At 53.6% G+C, this 17,957-nt stretch overlaps 5 protein-coding genes across 5 annotated transcripts; 2 read left to right on the top strand and 3 right to left on the bottom strand.

The window, feature by feature from the left end:
• Positions 1-742: 742 nt before the first annotated feature.
• On the bottom strand, positions 743-1,868 carry BDZ83DRAFT_624583 (uncharacterized protein). Its single transcript, XM_060508451.1, is given in 2 exon segments — positions 743-1,382; positions 1,394-1,868. 2 exon segments carry the CDS (start codon positions 1,471-1,473, stop codon positions 1,082-1,084), a joined length of 381 nt encoding a protein of 126 aa, XP_060363968.1. The 5' UTR covers positions 1,474-1,868; the 3' UTR covers positions 743-1,081.
• A 4,296-nt stretch (positions 1,869-6,164) lies between these two features.
• BDZ83DRAFT_540603 (uncharacterized protein) lies at positions 6,165-7,463 on the top strand (the record flags this gene model as incomplete). The annotated part of the gene is made up of 1 exon (XM_060503395.1): positions 6,165-7,463. A coding segment is annotated over one exon (1,299 nt), but the record flags the coding sequence as incomplete, so codon positions are not given.
• A 2,394-nt stretch (positions 7,464-9,857) lies between these two features.
• On the bottom strand, positions 9,858-10,926 carry BDZ83DRAFT_367657 (uncharacterized protein). Its single transcript, XM_060502619.1, has 2 exons — positions 10,504-10,926; positions 9,858-10,446 (listed from the first exon to the last, which is right to left on the bottom strand). The coding sequence occupies exons 1-2, from the start codon at positions 10,664-10,666 to the stop codon at positions 9,983-9,985; spliced, it is 627 nt and encodes a 208-aa protein (XP_060363966.1). The 5' UTR covers positions 10,667-10,926; the 3' UTR covers positions 9,858-9,982.
• A 3,316-nt stretch (positions 10,927-14,242) lies between these two features.
• Positions 14,243-16,023, top strand: BDZ83DRAFT_367569 (ChaC-like protein-domain-containing protein). Its single transcript, XM_060502618.1, has 6 exons — positions 14,243-14,358; positions 14,422-14,648; positions 14,825-14,856; positions 14,971-15,020; positions 15,181-15,185; positions 15,264-16,023. The coding sequence occupies exons 2-6, from the start codon at positions 14,590-14,592 to the stop codon at positions 15,826-15,828; spliced, it is 711 nt and encodes a 236-aa protein (XP_060363965.1). The 5' UTR covers positions 14,243-14,358; positions 14,422-14,589; the 3' UTR covers positions 15,829-16,023.
• A 480-nt stretch (positions 16,024-16,503) lies between these two features.
• Positions 16,504-17,407, bottom strand: BDZ83DRAFT_753034 (uncharacterized protein; the record flags this gene model as incomplete). The annotated part of the gene is made up of 5 exons (XM_060514292.1): positions 16,504-16,577; positions 16,631-16,869; positions 16,965-17,071; positions 17,234-17,306; positions 17,388-17,407. 5 exons carry the CDS (start codon positions 17,405-17,407, stop codon positions 16,504-16,506), a joined length of 513 nt encoding a protein of 170 aa, XP_060363964.1.
• Positions 17,408-17,957: the final 550 nt, after the last annotated feature.

Here is a 17,957-nt window from a genome sequence, read left to right as displayed (position 1 = left end):
TGCACGGCGGAGGAGGAGGAGCAGGATGAGGTCGAGGATTAAGAAGGAGGGGGTGTGACAGGGAAGCAATTGACAACCTGTGGTGGACGAGCAGGAGCAGGAAGGTAGCGGGGAGGGGCAAGAAGAGCAACAGCAACAGCAACAGCAAGAGCAAGACTGAGAGCAACAGCAAGGGGAAGGAGAGAAGGAGGGGGGTGGGGTGTGAGCAGGGCAGGAAGTGGGCTGCTTTGCTTTGCTCTTTCTTTTCGGAGCTTGCGAGTGGTTGACAGAGGAAAGAGGCCCTTACCGCATCACAGGGGAGCTCTTGAAAGTTGAGCAAGCTTGCCTGTGCCTGCCTCTTTCCTTTCCTTTTTCCTTCCCGGTCGTGCCTTCTTACCAACGGCTCTCAGGGCTGGCACCAGGAAGTAACTCGCAAAGTCTGTCACCACCACTGACCCCAAGCTTGACCATTCTGACTTCTTCGCCTTGCTCGCCTTGCTCGCCCCACCCTTCAACCGACCGTTGCCAATTCCCGTCGCTCCATGATCCGAACTTGGAAGCACAATCATGCCTTCCATACGGATACCCAACTCACTTCATCCTCGAGTACTCATATGCCAAAAGGATGCTTCACGGATTCAAGCTCCGAGGCCAAGGCGAAAGGCTTCTTGTTGCCCGCATGTCTTGCGTCTTGCCTTGTCTTGCTGCGGCGTGGTGTTTCTGTGGAGGGTACTTCGTGGGTAGCTTGCATTCGCCCATCTCACTCCTCCTCCTCCTCCTCCTCCTCCTCCTCCCGCAGCATAGCGGAGCTGGACCCCTGGTTCATTTTCGCCTCCGCTTACTGGTCGGCCGTGGTCCTGACCTCGGTCAACGTCTGCGCGCTGCTTGGATCCCCGCTGGTCGTCACGTTGACATCCCAGCTAACGGGTAGGGGCTCCAAGTGGTGTACTCTGCTCCGTAATACCTAAGGTGGTGTACCTAACTGTCTTCGTAGCTCCCTGGGCAATCACAGACTTCAGAGATACGCTGTACCCGCAAGTGCGGATAGCATTGCGCGTGTACCTCTAAGCGAAGCGAGGCTTTCTTTTGACTATGTGACTATTCATACCTGCCGATGCTGAGCTCTTCCCTTTCGTGCTTTTTCACATGGCGAACAATGTGCACAACGCAGCCCAGCATAGCTACTCTTTGCGCATAAATATGGACAGTATTTGAACAGTTCAAGAGCTAATTTTACCGCTTTGCGATTGCATTGCCGTGGCCAGATGAGCAGGCCCAGACCAAATCTCCGGAATAAAAGCGATGAACGGTCCTTTCTACAAGGAGAAGCATGATCGGGGCTGCCGTTGGGCATTGGTAACGGGGACACGGGCCAGCGGAGGGCCAGCAGAGGGCCAGCAGAGGGCCAGCAGAGACAGGAGGGAATGAGAGACACGGAGGGAAAACAGAAAGATGAGCGAGGATGAGGTTGCTTCTGCCTCGTCGGGTCGGCATCAGGCAGCCCGAAGCACCAAGACACCGCCCACATCATACACTACTTCGTACACTACATGCAGGGCCCTTGCCTTGCCTTGACAAGTTGGAAGCATTTTTTTGCAAAGGTGAACCCTGGAGCTGCAACAAGTCCGTGGTATGTGTAGCTTCTGCAGCGTCTTCAAAGCACGCTTCGGTGGAGACTATACCCCCGACCCGTGGACGTTGGCGCGAATCGTCTGCTCCACAAGCGGAGAGGGAAGGCGGATTTGATGGGGTGGGAATTAGGACAGCTTGGGACGAGTGAGAAAGAGAAGAAGACAAAGAATATGTACGGAGGACGGATACATACATGCAGCACGCCTGATGTGTGGTCCGTACGGTGAAGGTCAAAAGAGATGTGGATATCTGCAACGACAATTTTTTTTTCCTGTCTGTCTTTTAATCTGTAAGTAATACTCTTCCTTTGTCCTCTTCTGCGATGCAGCTCCATTGCCGCTACACTAGGATTACGCAGGGCCCAGGGAGCTCTTCAGCACGTCAACCTGCCTCTAATCCACAGCTACCTTGCCCTACCTTATCATGTCTAGATGCAACGAAGCTGCCGGGGATCTAGATGTCAAGCTAGAGGAATTGAATTTTGATCTTGTTGACATGGTGAAAGTCATAACGGACAAGGTCTCAAATACGCACGAATACTTCTCCATTAAGCAGGTACGAGCAGGTACCTACCTAACTTTTTGCTCTTTTTTTTTTTCTCCTTCCGCCCCATGCCGCGATGAATAAAGCTGTGCCCGGCGCAGACAAGGGGTGGAGGGGGGTACGTGTTGAAATTGCCAGGGAAGGTCCCCACATTCGGCGCGAGGACCCTCCAGTTCTTCGCCTTGCATCCTCTTCACCTCGACCTATCAACAATCGGCAGATTCTATCCAGCAACGAGAAAAAGAAAAAAAGGAAGAAAAAAAGTTCAACCAAAAGCGAAAAAAAAATTCAACTCCCAAAGCCGGCCGGCCGACACCAGAATCCGATGTTGAGATCAATAGGAAAAAATTAAACCTGCAGGCTGACCTGATCCACAAAAGTCTTCTCAACCAACCTCTTTGGAAATAAGCACAAGCTGCCAGCTGCATCCCGAAACCACGGCTTTTCACCGAGGTGGCGCCTGCTCAAAGAATAGAGAGAGCTCCTCGGCCAGAGAACCAAGAAGCCTTGTTCAAATGCCGCCTTTGCGCTACCATTTCTCTCGGCCTTTTTACCTCCCCTGGGGCCATGTATCAGCTTACTTGAATAAGTCAGACCGGATTACCAATGGCAGGCAGTCAAACAATACCTTGGTTATCCGTACGGAAAACAATCGCTCATGGCTAGTCAGCCCTCTCTCTAGCAGCTCTGAGCAACGACTGACAAGCTCGCAGCCAATTGTACCTTTTCCTCAAACCTCCCAGCTCGCGACCATAGTTTCCCCTGCCACCCTCTTCTCTTTTGCCACTTACAACTTACACACCCCCTGGACCCTGACTGACTGGGCGTCTGGCACTTCGGAACCGCAGACAGCACTCGCAGCTAAAGCGGGTATTGATTCAGCCATACTCCCTCGAAGCACTAGAGTGACATCACCCTGCTTGGCCTGGGTCGTGCTTTCTTCTGGCCTTTGTTTTCAATAATTTTCTTCAGGGAAGAAGCAATGATTGGCCCCCGAGTTTGACAGACACGAATCTCGACTCATCCGTGGACTCGGTTACAGAGTCATTTCATCGATTGATGCTTCACTTAGGCACGGGTGCCATGCAGACAGCATTTTTTTCGCTCCTCAAGTACACAGCAAGTCGAGACCCTCAAATCGGACTAAATCGGGGCCACCATCTCGTGATGGCCCACGGAACGTTACACGAACGCCTCCCCCTATGCCGCTGGCGGCTGCATCGCTCAAGCACCTACCCTAGTAGGAGCTGCCTGGTCAGGCTGGGTTAGGAGGCACTCGTTAGCCGCAGTTTGAATGGTTTCATGAATGCCGAAATGGCCCCAAAGAGGACCAACTACTGTCACTGAGAGCAACGAGATCCAGCTTGGCGCTGATGAAGAGAAATGAAGAAAGCGGTGAATCAACCCCGCCTTTCTGCCCCCTCTGCCGCCGCAAAAGTCAGTCACGAACGGGCCTAATTACGAGCTGTTACCGCACCCAGCGGCCTGTTGCATTTCGGTGACAGTCACCGCCCGTCCTGCTCAGCTCCTCCTAGCTGGTACCGGAGAGAGAGGAAAGGGGAGGCACGGAGGGTGCGGGGGATAAGGTCCTAGGACGCGAGCTCAACCGCTGATAAGAGACCGCCAACCAACCACAAGCGAGGGCTGACAGCTTTGACGATAAAGCTCCTCCAAAGTAATCCCACGCGACTTTACCAGAACCAGCAAAACCTACAGGATACCACCTGGAGCTTCATCTCCCCCTGTATTGTCGAGCTGCTGCTGCTGCTTTTTGAGTGACTGTGGCCGTTCGCGAATTTCTGAGCGCCAACCTCCAAAAACACTCACGAAGGCTACAGTCAGAACAGAGAGAGTGAGAGAGTCGTTTCAACTACAGCGCCGCGTACACTCCCACAAGTACTTGCTTGCGAGTAAGGTAACTTGCTTAGGGAACATTCCCGTCAAAAGACTTGTCCTCCCAAATTACACATTTATTTCGGGTTATTACGAACCTACGCTAGTCTTAGGATACGGCGAGGCTCGCACGGGTCCGAGATTTCTTGAAGTCGGCGGAAATGGCCCGCAGCGCCGCTGCTGCTGCAGCCCCTCAAGCCCGCCTTCTGTCGTGCTACAGACTCATAATTCTCTAGCGGGTGACTGGTAGCAACCTAGGGAGGAGTGAGAAAACCCGAGACAAGTTCGAGAAGCACTCCTTTGGTGCCTGTCACATGCGCGCTGGAATTTTTTCTCTTTAATTTTCACTCCTTCGATTTTGTTTTCTTACCACTAAGTCGGTATCCTCGCCCAACCGCCCATCAGCCTCCTGATCTACCGCCTCGCTTCCTGTCTTCCGAGACATGGCGGTCAATCAAGGGTACGTCTAGTCGGAGACACCGACTATGTTTACGAGTGCTGTCGTAACCTCGAAAGCCGCAGCACTGTCACTGTCCTTCAAGCCAAGCTTCTTCAGGGATGATGACACTCGATTGCAAGTCAAAGGAACCCAGTAAGTCTTCGATCGAATTACTGTGCCTCGTCAGCGTCTCGATGCACACGAGACACAGTTCGAATCGGTCTTCCTACACCTCCAACATCCTATTCGACTCACGGTGTCTCGTTCTCAAGGGACAGGATATACCCGACAGTATCAAAATCCGAACGAGGTCCGCTGTCCCCAGTTGTAGTATGACCTCTAGACTCCATCATGCGGACGACAGATGAACCATGGGCCCACTGCTCACCACGCTTTGTGAACCGTACCTGACTCGGCCTCTTGAAAACGGTCAATTTTCCTGCTTCCGGAGCCCCTTCTGCCAAAACCAGAACCAGCCCATGCCTTCGATACTGCACCCACTTCTAGGGCAGAATGGCAAACTACTGACGTCTTTCGCTTCAAGCTATAGTCAGTGTAGAAAATTCTAACTCACCGCTAGAAATACTTGTTTCCGCAGTCTGGACGACGCCGGGCCAGTCATCCCTTGCCTCCTCCTAAGGGGTAGCCGGAACTGCTCCAGCCGCAACAGCCGGCTGTCAATCCTGCATGATGCCTCAATGGAAGCATCTCCATTGTCTTTGCACCCAAGTCGGCGGTCCGCTGCCATCTTAACATTTGGCAACTCGATTCGACTTGAAAACCATCCCGGATCTCCTTTGCCCTGCGTCGTCCGAATTCGACCTCGTCCAATCAAAGCCCACCATCTTCTAGATCCCAAACAAACTTGTCACAAGTGCTCGTTGATCAGTCACTCGAGGCGCAGCGCACAGACCTTCAAGACGGGTCTTTGCTGCCAAGAAGCTCTATAGAAACTCGACTGCTTCGACTGCTTCGACGAGTGATGGTGTCTTTTAGACCAGTGACATCGGTCAAGTAAACGGGATGGTGGGTATATCCTAAAGATGCTTCGCCTGACTGGACCGGAGCGAAGAAATTGTGTGCAAGGGACGCACCTTCAAGTTTCTAGACCAAAAAAATGGCACAGCCTCCAGAGTTTCAGCCTCCGACCTTGACCGAACTTGGCGACCTCTCCACGCAGCCCGTAGCCGGGCCGTTCACACATTGCGGTCGTCATATCCTCCTCGGCCGGGCCCCCGGAAGTCTGAGCACCTCGCGTTAACTTGCCCTTAGCCTATTGATCTGTTAAAGATCCGACCACAATGCTCTGACCCTCTCTCGCCAGCTTGCCGTGCTTGTGCTTGTGTTGGCGGACTGGCGAATTGGCGTTACAAGGGCCATGTTTCTAATCTGGCCAAGGGAAAGTTTCCTGAAATCGCCTCGTGTTTCCCTAATGGCCTTCTCCACGTCCGATCATTCACGGCTACGCATCCCCAGAGTTGCGTCCCGACGCGCCCCCCCCCCAGACGTGTCCGCCGTCATGGACCATATCTAATTCACCTCTCTGCTTGTTTTCTTGTTTGCGTTCAGTTTTCTTCTGGCAGACGATTGCTCAGTAGCAATACCTTCTTCTTCAACTGGCCGAGTTGCAGTGTCATTCGTTCTCGTTTTGTTTGTTTATTTTATACCCTTCCAAGCTATGGCGTTGACTGTGAAGCAGCTCAATGCGGATGCTTCATTCCTCCTCACCTTTGAGCCCATTGTGCCCGAGTCACTTCCCGGAATTGCTCCAAGGCCGTTTAGAATTTTGATGGATCCATGGATCACGGGGCCTTCCACCATATTTCACTCGATCCTCTCAACCGCAACACACAAGGAGTGCCCATGCGTGTGTTCTCTACAGCACCTCCCGGAGCCCGACCTCGTCATCATCAGCCAGCACAAGAGCGATCACTGCAACGAGGCGACGCTTCGCCAGCTCCCGGCCAGCGGCACGAGAACGCTGATACTGGCGGAGCCGGCGGCGGCCAAGGTGATTCGGAGCTGGAAGTATTTCGATAAGGACAAGGTCTTTGCGATTCCGCGGTGGGAGGATCCGCAGGCCACTGGGAAGCAGACCGTCATCCGGGTCAAGGTGCCTCCGTTTTTCCCGGGCGGCGAGCCGGGCGAGGTCACAGTTGCCTTTATCCCGCAACGGAGGGACTTCAAGGGCCTGCACGCCGCCGTGGGGATCACGTACCGCCCACCGCCGACGTGGCCGCGGTTCCCTCACCTCATGACGCCCCCTCGGACGCCAGTCTCGCTGCGGACCGCGGCCAGCGCCTCGTCCCTCCGGTTGGCATCAGGACCGGGACCTCACCACCAAAAGACAAAGAACTCGTCCGCCTATCTCAGCCTGCCGACACCGCCCGAGACACCGCCCAGCAGCCGGTCCCTGCGCTCCGTCCGGTCCGCGGCCTCCATTCTCACCCCAGACACCCGCGACCGACGAGCCGTCTCGGTTATCTTTTCGCCGCACGGCATCTCGTACCGCTGCCTGGAGAAGTACGCCCACACGCACCTCAAGGCCGAGGCCGCGCTGCCGCTGACGGCGCTTCTGCACTGTTTTGATACGGTGTCGAACCCGTGGTGGCTCGGCGGGAACATCTCGGCGGGCATGCCGGCGGGCCAGGAGACTGCGGCGGCGCTCGGAGCCAGGGCGTGGGTTAGCACGCACGACGGGGATAAGGATGTTAGGGGGTTGGTGACGAAGATGCTGCGGACGAAGAAGTATACCCAGAAGCAGGTCACCCATTCTTCTCACTCTTCTTCTGGGGGAAGAAAGCGCGGCGATAGGTTGGATCGCGAGAGGGCTAGTGACCAGGATAAGAGGGACAAGGCCAAGGGGTCCAAGAGCACCGATGTTCTTGTCCTCGGCGTCGGCGAGGAGGTCGCCATGACGAGGGAAGGTGTCTGGAACGTCGAGCCCGGCGCGAGGGTTCTTTCCTCCCCTCCGCCTTCGTCTTCTTCCTCGTTGTCCAAGAGTCTGCTTGGGAACGGAAAGGGGTTAAAGGGGCGGGCGAGGGGACGGGGCTTGCCGCCGGTTGATACCACGGCTAAATATGGGCCCCGCTGATGGAAAAGACGGGATACCCGTGACCCCGTTTGCGGAGACCGGGGGCGGAGTTGCTGGTTTTATGTCCCTGTCGGGTCAAACCCGGGTCCGTTTGTGTGTGGGCTACGGAGAGTTTTTTTTTTCATTTGTAGTACGGGGAAGCGAAGCGGGACATGAAAAAGGAGATATACCCCCCCCCCTTTCTTTGGAAAGTAGATACCATCACAGGTATATAATTAACAACTTATTAATCAGATATGAACAGGATGAGATGGACAATCCAAGGGGGTTTCGGAGTTGAGCGGTCATTTTGGTTAAGCGTCAAGGGGGGATGCTCGCCCAGGATGGCGAGATGTCTTCTTTCGGCGTTGGGGATGATGGGCCAAACAGGGGCCTCTGGGATTGAGGAATGGAGAAAGATGACCACTTGAGAGACACAGTATCAACATGAGTAATATATGGATGGATATTTCAAATGATCCCTCTTATTGTAGCAGTGATGGAATTGTTATGTATTTGATCCATCTCAACGGGTAATCATACGGCAAATTTAGGAGTCAAAGTGTGTATAGCTTTCCCAGTAGGCTAGATGGGTAACTCACGTATATATCAGAACGAGACATCGACTAACGTAAGTACACACTCTTGTCTCTCAGCAAGTTGATGCACACCTGCTGCGATGAAGACACACAGTCACCTACGGGACCTGCAAAGACTATCAGCTGTAACCCATGAATCAGTGGACTGGGCCAGTATTTTCTTGTAGTAGCATCAGCTGAGAGATATGCGTATGTTACAACATCTGGCTTTGTCAATATAAATATAGAATTTCAATATTGAAAAAAAAAATGAAAAAAAGATCCATACGTGTTTACTGTTTATAATCATTCTGAAATACAAAGGGGGTGCGTACGTCACAGACTACAAAAGAAATCTCAACCAGCTACCTAAAGGACGGGAATCCTTTGAACCCTGTATGGCGAGCCTGAGCTATTCGAGAACCCTGCTGCTATAGAAGGAATATAATTTATAACATAGCTAACGAACTTGCACTCATAAGACTTGAACCTCTTTAATTGCTGAGCCAAGACCGCTCTTTCTTTAACAATCTGTGACTGACGATGCAAGTCCCCAATGTCTATCAGACTATTGCACTATAAGAGAGACGCATGTGTCGCATGTAACACGGTAATAGAACCGGCACCAAGAATTAGGACTGGAATATCCACGACCGCGTAGGCAAGGACCGAACTCTCGCGATAATAGCTATAGCTGAAGACCCAACGTCTACTGGCTAATGTGAATTGCCAATATGCTTATAGAAGTCCATGTGCTGGTTGTACCTGCATTGGGTTCACTACATAAACTACTGTGTGAACTCACTCCTCTTCAATTAACGCCCACACTAAGACTACCTAAAGATAGACGTTGATGAATACGGAGACCACTAGGCGTGAAATCTGATGAAAGCTGACATAAGGAACTTGTGCTCGCAAGGCCCGTTGATCATTGCACATAAAAGACAGTACAATGCACGTTGATGTGGTTTTGTCCAGCAACGATATTTTCTCCATCTCAGCTTTCAAGAATCCCTTTAGCCTTTGCCGATGGGTATGAGAGCGCAAAAAAGGTGTGTTAGGAGCCATTCGCATATCCCATATCGAAAGGACGCAGTTGTAGTTCGCCCCTATGATTGCTTGAAAGAGGTGCTGAAGTTGGTTATTCAATACAAAGCATGTATTCTCTCTCTCCCCCTCTTTCTCTCCCTCTCGCTCGGAGTCCTGATTAGTCTTACCCCAGGCTGAAACAGTAAAGGGCCTTAGAAACAATTTATTTCCAGATTAAAGCCCAAGTTCTGATGTTCCTGAGATGTTGAAATGCCAACACATATGACCGAGATCAAATCTAGGCCAGGGACGGACTGATGCCTCCAGTGCAACTGACCTCGTACAATGGCGAACAGTCAAATCTTTTCAACAATGACCAAGCCCGATTCTCTAATCCATCCGCCCAGCCAACAAGGAGGCTTCGTACACGAAGGCAGTCAATGGCCGCAATGGAGAAAATTTGCACGTGGGGCGAAGGGGCGATTATTATGATGCTCATCAACAAAACTTCAATGCAATGCCCGATATCTTGCTTGAGGTACTGTCATGATTTCCACCCTAGATGATTCCCATATCATGCATTCAATCCTGAGTTCCACCCCTCGTGAGTAGAGTGCCCAATCCAGACCATAGACCTCTCCATTACCTGCACCCATTCACCCGGGGTATCTAATGTTCCCACCTGAACAACGCATCTTCTTCTTTTCTCTCTCTCCGCTGAATCATGGAGTCGACACTCCCTTCCAGTCCAAACTCGCCTGCCGGCCATATGGAAAGGCCTTACATCCCTACACCTAGACCCTCTCTTCGCCAGACCTACTTGAGCTGCTTGAGAATCTCCGTCAGGAAGTCCTCAAAGCTGAGGGTGATGTAACCGTCTCTGTCGTCATCGTACTTCTTGAACACGTCCGTCATGCGCTTCAAGGAAATGCAAGCCTGGACGAAGAGATCAAAGGACATGACACCTTCTCCGCGCTTGTCGTACGTCCGGAAGAGAAGCTCAACGAAACCGGGACTGAGACGATAGCGGAAAGCGACGAGGGCGTTGGTGAACTCGCCGAGGGAAATGTTTCCAGATCGGTCGGCATCGAATCGGTCAAACAGAGTGCGCCACGACGCAAGGAAGGACCAGAGGCCGCAAAACTCGGCGAATCCAATAGTGCCACTGCGGTCGGAATCGAACATGCGGATCATCATGCGAACTGTCTGTGGGTCGAAAGCAGTCCAGTCACCGTTGACGAGAGCAGTTGACAGCTCCCGCTCGGACAGCTGGCCAGTGCCTGTAGATAGTCATTAGTTGGCGGTCGTTGCAGAAGGGCGTCGGCAGCATCACTCACCATCCTTATCGACCGCTCGGAATAGGGGCAGCAGTGTCGGATCTGCGCCGTCTGCGCTCATATCAGGAGCGGGAGAAGGAGGCGGCCGGGAGTTGGGGGGTGGCCGAGGCTGGGCGTTCGGGCGGGGGTTGCCCGTCGGGGGAGGAGAGCTGACGCCGTACATGTTGGGGCTGGGCCGGCGGTGGTCGTTCCGAGGATCGGGACGGTGGTACTCGTCGCGAGGGACGGCTGGAAGCTTGTTTTCGTAGCGAGGCTGAGAGTGTTGCTGAGGATGCTGCTGGGAAGGCTGCTGGGAAGGTGCCGGGGCAGCGCCACCCTTCTATGATGGGAATGTTAGTTTATCTGCAAGATGCGCGATCCAGGGGGGTGACCGATGCCGATGGGATGAATGGAGTAGAAAGGTCGTCAGGTGACCGGAGGCCGAGGGCGCAAACGTACCTGTTCGGGTTCCGCGAACCTAGGAGGGGGTTAGCATGGCGGGGTAAAGAAGGAGATTGGGTAGTTAGGCCATGAACAATGGGCTAGGTGAATGGTGTGTTGTGCAACGTACCTTGGAAGTTCATCGGGATTGTAGGGTCTGTTGTACGCCATTGCGAAAATTGGTGCGGATTCGGAGCAAGCAAAAGTTCAAGAGAAGAAAGAGAAGGGTCTTTGGAGGCGAGACTGGATTGAGGCTCCTGGGGTATATGAAGCTGGCGGGGTGGGGGGGGGGGATTACTGTGGGCAGAGAAGAGCAGAAGGGAGCCGCAGTAGCTGTATGGTAAAGCCAAGAGAGAATGGGTAATGGAACCTGGGAGCGAGCAGGGGAGCGGAACCGCGACTCAACGTCAGGCGGCAGTCGGCACGCTAGTCAAGAGGTAGGGCTGGGTGGCCGGTGGGTTAGGCTGCGGCGAAGGAGAACAAAGTACCAATCGGGCCTTGAGCTCAGTGATGTGAATGCAGAGATTGGTTTCAGCCGCACGCCGAATGTGCAGCGAGGCTTGGGTTGAGTCTGGGTGGTTGCTGATGTCCAAGGTAGTAGTTGCGGTCGTAGGTTGACTTATGGTGCTGATGATGATCGTTGTGTGTAAGGTAAGGAGATGACGAAGAGGGGGGAAAGCTATTATCTGGCCTTGTAAAACAAGACTGAACAGACAGCAAAGAGGTGGGAGCTCTCGGCAAACGGAAGACCGGACAAGACAGCTTCTCTTTTGGGGGTGCGCGGGATGGCGCGAGCGGTGATGTTGCAGGGAAGGTACGTGTATTATTGATGACGGGAGGTGTTGGAAGAAGCCGAAGGCTCGGTGTGTGTATGAGTCGGGGCCTGGGTCACGTCACGAAACAGATTGAACAGAATCGGGTACAATATGCAATGCGCAAGCGTTGTGGCGGTTTACGGCTTCGCGGTGCGCTTGAGAGATTGCGAATGGATAAAAAAAGGACACCATAGGCCAGCGGGCGTGCGGGAGACGGGATGAACAGGCGATGGTTTGCAAAGTCAGCCTCTTGAGTGGATGTGTGCGAAATTGCATTTCTGGGGATACGGGCTAAAAACAGAACAAGAACAAGCTCCAAATGAAATCTTTGCTCGCTTTGGAATTCTGATGCCTGTTCTTGCTCCTTCCCTCTTACTTTTTGATAACTAAGTTGGGTACCTCACGGATACCAGGCACCGGGGAAGGGACGGATACGCCAGGGCCGCCTGCCTCTTTCCCGATTCTGGTTCCATATTTCTGTACGTATTATTCTGTCTTCCTTCGTCATCTCTCGACTTCTTTCGGCAATTTGCCATTCAGTCAGTCAATCGTCAGAGTCGCCCGTCAGAGTCATTGTCAGTCAAGTCCAACAAGTCAGTGCCCAGCTCGGTTTCGTGGCCCCGCCACGTTCGCCTGCTGTTCCTGGTTCTGTGGCTATCGGGTGGATTGACCAAGCCAACGCCGCGCCGGGGGCTTGAGGGGGGGGGGGATGCGAGCTATTGATTGAGAAAGGCAGACAGGACGGGAAGAATACCCATTGCAATCACAGACAACATTGAACACTGAACGTTGTAGACCTCAAGGAAAAGATACGGGCAGGTCCGCGCAAATCCCGTCAGAAGAAAACACCCACGAGGGCTCTAGCGCGGGACAGCTCTGCGACATACGCGCTTAGCGTACGGATAGTTCGTATCTTCAATACCGTTATTGCTAGCTTGGCCTAGCTTACCCTTCTCTGTCATTGTGTGGGCGATGACATGCGTGGTACACTACGGAGTACTTACTTTTGTTCCCTGTATCCACTCAACGGCCCCAAGGGGTCTTTTCTTCGTCTCGAGACCGGGTACGTGATACGATCCAGATACAGATCGAGACGGGAGCCGTAGAAAGGGGTCCTGCGTAGTCCTGCACACTTTAAATTCCAGCCTGGAGCCTCCGTCTTTTTTGCTTTTTCTCCCCAATCATTGCAATCGCTCACCGACCACGCTGTGCATCCCAAAGGCTTCAGCTCGATCATCAGACAAGTCCTGCCTCGGAACAAAGCCTGAGAGGTGCAGGATACGGTATATTCCGTACCTTACGGATACTTGCCGTATTGAGTAAGTTTTGACAGGATTCAGGACTGGGAATGAACGTTGGACCATGCGTTAGAGGGGTACGTATACACGTAATTGAGAGTAAGGTACCTATTACCTTAGGTAGGTAGGGTATCTATCTGAATGTCACTTATTCCTCACAACTCCGGGCTCTCCCGCACACCACACTGGACACACACTTGAGGTGACGGGAAAGTCCTCGACACTACACCATCGGGCCGGGCGGCATGACAACCATCTGAGATTGAGCTGGTGGTTGAGGTGTATCCCCATTTAAGCTTATTTCACCATGGCACGTTCACTCGCCAGCGCCCTGAGGTGAGATGATCTGGCCAGTTGGCAGGTGTCCGGCCCTGTTACCTAAGCCTCGCACCAGTAATCACCTCACTCATCAGTGTCCAAGTAAGCTAAGGTAGTTTGACCTTATGGATCTTGCATGTGGACAACTTCCATGCGCCTCATCTCTGGGTCCTGCTTTGAGGCCCTCTCTTTCGTCTTCGAATCATCGTGTAAGCGTGACCGTCCACAGTCAGCCCGTACCACCCTAACATCCTTCCCTTTCCCCCCTTCCCTTCCCTTCCATTGAGTCTGCGAGTCTGCCCTGCCTGCCCCACCACAGCCCCGGCACCAATGCCCCTCCCCAGAACGCCGAGCCTCCAGCACGGGACGCCGGCAAGCGGGATTGCGTATGCTTTCCAGCTTTTTTTGCAGATTCGCGGCCATCAACTCGACCTGCCCGTTCGTTCTCGATCACTTGGAACACCTCCGTCTCCCTCTCCAGTCTCCCATTTCTTCCCCGCCTTCTCATTCCAAAATCGTATGTACCGTGATCTCCTTCTCTTCAAGACCACGCCCCGATTCGATTCACTTTACCCTACGAAGTACATAGGCCCGCCACTTTGACTTTTCCGTCTGGCCCGTTTTAGACCCTCCGGTCCCCTCCCCTTCTAGAACACTTCCTCTTTCTCTTCCTCTTGCTTCTCTTCCTCCTCCTCATCATCTTCCTCGTCCACCTCTCTTCGTTACCCCTCAAAACTGACCTTTCCCGCCGTGTTCTATTCTGCCTGTCTGCCTGTCTGCCTCTCTGCCTCTCTGCCTGTCTGTCTACCTATCTCCAACATGTGTACGCGCGGCTCCATGCGGTCCCCTCACACAACTCCCGCCTCGGCCCTTGCGGTTTGCCGCTCTGGGGTGCCACCGACGGCTTTCATAACTTTTGGCCCTCACACACTTGGGCAAGTGCCCTGAGAGATCGATCCGAGCTGGATCGCCGAGCTGTCTCTGCCGTTTCTCTGTTGTGTTTTGTGTGTGCAGGGCCCGAAGCGAGTTACACGGGAGTGGGACTGATTTGCTCAAAATTCCTCCAGGCTTTAGCATCGTGAACGCCAGTCGTAACACGCTTGTCCAGTGTAGGTATTCAACCTCGAGTCCACGGTGGACAGCAACAACTGGGCTATCATTTCTCATATCCCGTCTCTTCGCCTTCCTCGCGTGGTACATCGTCTCAGACAGACTTCAAATCTACGACAGCCGGCATGGCCGACACCGACCTCTCCACCAACGGCAGCGGCGAGTTCTGGCTGTACGGTTATGGGTACGTTTTCGACCCTTCGAGTTCACCCTCGATCCCTGCCGCTCTCCCTACTGGGCTGGACTGGGCTGCTCTTGTCCTCCAGCTCCTCCCGCCCTCCCGCATGGCGCATGCATCCCTGCCTGCCGTAGACAAGCCTCACACACGTCGGTGCTAATGTTACAAACCCCGTCCTCTAGGAGTCTGATATGGAAGCCTCCGCCGCACTTCGGTTAGCCTCACCTCGTCCACACCACACCCCCCCCTTCTCGCCTTCTCCTTCTCCTCCTCCTGCCCCTTGCCGCTATCCGAGCCGTTGGCTGATCTGTGTCGTCCACCCCCACAGATAGAAGAATCCCTGGTTGGGTGACAGGATACGTCCGTCGCTTCTGGCAAGTTCGTCTCTCCCTTCCCTCCTCCGGACGTGCCGTCTCATCCAGCCCCGTGGGACACAAGGCCACCTTGCGTCCCTAGTGCCCGCTGCTACCAATGCTTATTTCCACGTCATGCCCTGCCTTCCCCTCGTCTCCACTAGTCTCACTAACACCTTGCGCAGGCAAGGTAATCACTTGACCCTCATGAGGCTTTATGACTTCTACCATCTGCTCTCATCTCGGGACGTTCTGACCCCTTCATCAGTCAGGACCACAGAGGCACACCCGAGGCTCCCGGCCGTGTCGTTACGCTCATTGAGCGTTCGTTCTGGGAGCAGCTAACCGACCACCACGACTCGGCACCTGAACGTGTCTGGGGTGTCGCCTACCGTATCAAGGCAGATAAGGTCGCCGAGGTCAAGGACTATCTTGACATTCGCGAGATCAACGGCTACACGATCCATTACGCCCCTTTCTACCCTGCTGATGGTTGCGAGCCAATCCGCACACTTGTGTACATTGGCACCCCGGACAATGACCAGTTTGTCGGCCCACAGGACCCTCAGGCTCTCGCCGCCCATATCCGCAAGAGCCGCGGCCCGAGTGGGCTGAACATCGACTACCTTCTTGGTCTCGAAGAAGCTCTTGACGGACTGAGCCCGGAGAGCGGCGACGTCCACATCACCGACCTCTCCAACAGAGTACGGGCCATCATCGCCGCCGAGGAGACATCGCACGATGCTACGCAACCACCGTTGTCAGCCGTCGGCGGTACCTTCAAGCAAGAAACCAGTGTCAAGGAACAGGAGGAGACGGAAAAGACAGACTGAAGAGTTTTTCTGCACATTCTTTCGCCTCTTCTTTTTCTTTCTTGAAAACCAAGCCTCTGCCAACCCACCCCCTTTTTTTTTTTACCTTTCCCCTTTGTCCGTGGTGCAACAACGCCTTGGAGCCATGTCAACCAACATTCTTGTTTCAGATCATTCAACACATAGAGAGACAATCAAGAGAGACAATCAGCCAGACAAGCAGCGTTAGACCACAAATCCGTTGGCGTCCACGATGAATCCGACAACACTCTGCATCATTCCCAAATACCAACCGACATCACCCCCGCACACTCCCCACAAGGATCACCGGAAAAGGAACCATCACCGCATGCGGAAAACACACCAAAACTTGGTGGCAGCAAACCGTTTTGGGGCAACAAGAATGAAGATCAATGACAGAAGCAGAAAACCATTCCATTTGAGAAGACTAGGCCGTTACCAACCCTTTTGACCACGGGTTGGGGTTTTATTTTCCAGAGATCCAGTGCAACAGAAGAACCGGGTATTGTGTTGCAGCGAAGAATATCACCAAAGCTCGATCGAACCAACGGGCGCGCACACGAACGTCTGTCAGACTCGGAGCAGTTGAGCGTCGGCAACATGTCTTGGCCGCATGTTCCCGAGTTGCGAAAACCGACAACTAGCGGGCAACGAATCTCCGAAATCTAGCGAGCACTAATAGCCTCGGCCGCCCTGGGGCTGCTGAGACGGGTCCGCGTATCCGTAGGGAGCCTGGGGCGCGTAGCCATCTATGAGGTGTTAGCAAGCTGAACCAGCAACAGAGGCGGCATCGTCAACTCACCCTGGGGAGGGGCACCGCCGTAGGGCTGCTGAGGGGGGTAGCCGCGGCCGTAGGCAGGCTGCTGCTGCTGGTAGCCCATGTTGGGAACGCCGTATCCACCGGGAGCGCCTCCGTAAGGCACAGGGGGCGCGCCGTAGCCGCCACGTCCACCGCCGCCGCCGAAGCCGCCACGGTAGCCACCGCCACCTCGGGGACCGTTGTCAGAGGCCTTGTCAACGCGAATAGTGCGTCCGTCAAACCTAACAAGTTGATGTGTCAGTCGGCTGGAGAATTCCCACGATCATTGCGCTGGGACAAGCAAGCAATGGAAAGCAGTTTCGCAAAGGCAGCGTACTCGACGTTGTTCATGGCAGCAATGGCCTTCTGAGCGTCACTATCCTGAGTGTAGCGGACGAAGCCGAATCCACGGCTGCGGCCAGTGTCGCGGTCCTTCACAACGACCTTCAAGAAGGGAAAAAATAACGGTCAGATCTCTCTCTCTCTCTCACATACACTCTCTCTCTTTTCTGTTTTTACTGGAGTGTTGGGACAAAGTGTCTCTCCATGGTCTATGGCGAGGCCATTCTCAAGAAAGTTTCTTCGGACCGGACGATCAGTACTTACAGCTTCCTCAACGGCACCAAACTCCTCGAACTTCTGTCTGAGGGTGCCTTCCTCAGTGTGCCATGCAAGGCCGCTGTTGGAATTCTTGTCAGCAAAAGTTTGTTTGACATTGTTGATGTGGACAATGCGCCAGCGCAGAGAGGGGGAAACGTACCCAATAAAGAGCTTAGACATGATGATGGTAGAGTAATGTCTTGTTCCTTGCAAAGAGATTGCTGAATTATCTGCTTTTCTTGCGAGTTAGGATCTGTTTAACAAAAAGGTCCGAGGGAGGCTGCAATGCATAAATGCAAGTGGTTTCTGAGTGGCGCCAAGCGGGGTTCTTGATGGCGAGAGAAGCAGGTCAAGGGACGAAAGCGCTCTTTTTGGCACTTCTCGGTTGAGGATGCGAGTCAACATTGGGAGACTTCGCATCCACCTGTGCAGCAAAGAGACGAGGCAGTGTCCAGTGATAGCCTTTGTCACTTGACGATAGCGCGCAAAGTGGCCCGACATGGGCGACAAAGCAAACGTACAATTTCCAGGCCGGAGGATGGCAGTGCGAGATGGAGAGTAGATGGGGTTGTGGGCTGTGTCAAACAAAGAAGTTTGCAGGCGTCGCCACAGGATGAGAGAAGAAAAAAGAGAAGCCGTCGACCGTTGGGAGAGGCTGAGGTGTGTATTGATGTGTTGCAATTTTTTTTTTTGCCGAGGACAGTGAAGGATTGAGGGAAGCGAGATACGG

The sequence above is a fragment of the Colletotrichum acutatum genome (genome assembly GCF_030867785.1).
Source record: "Colletotrichum acutatum strain CBS 112980 chromosome Unknown BDZ83scaffold_58, whole genome shotgun sequence".
In the NCBI taxonomy this organism is placed as follows: domain Eukaryota; kingdom Fungi; phylum Ascomycota; class Sordariomycetes; order Glomerellales; family Glomerellaceae; genus Colletotrichum; species Colletotrichum acutatum.
Note: the sequence above shows the minus strand (reverse complement) of the source record. Positions and strands in the feature narration are given on the sequence as shown.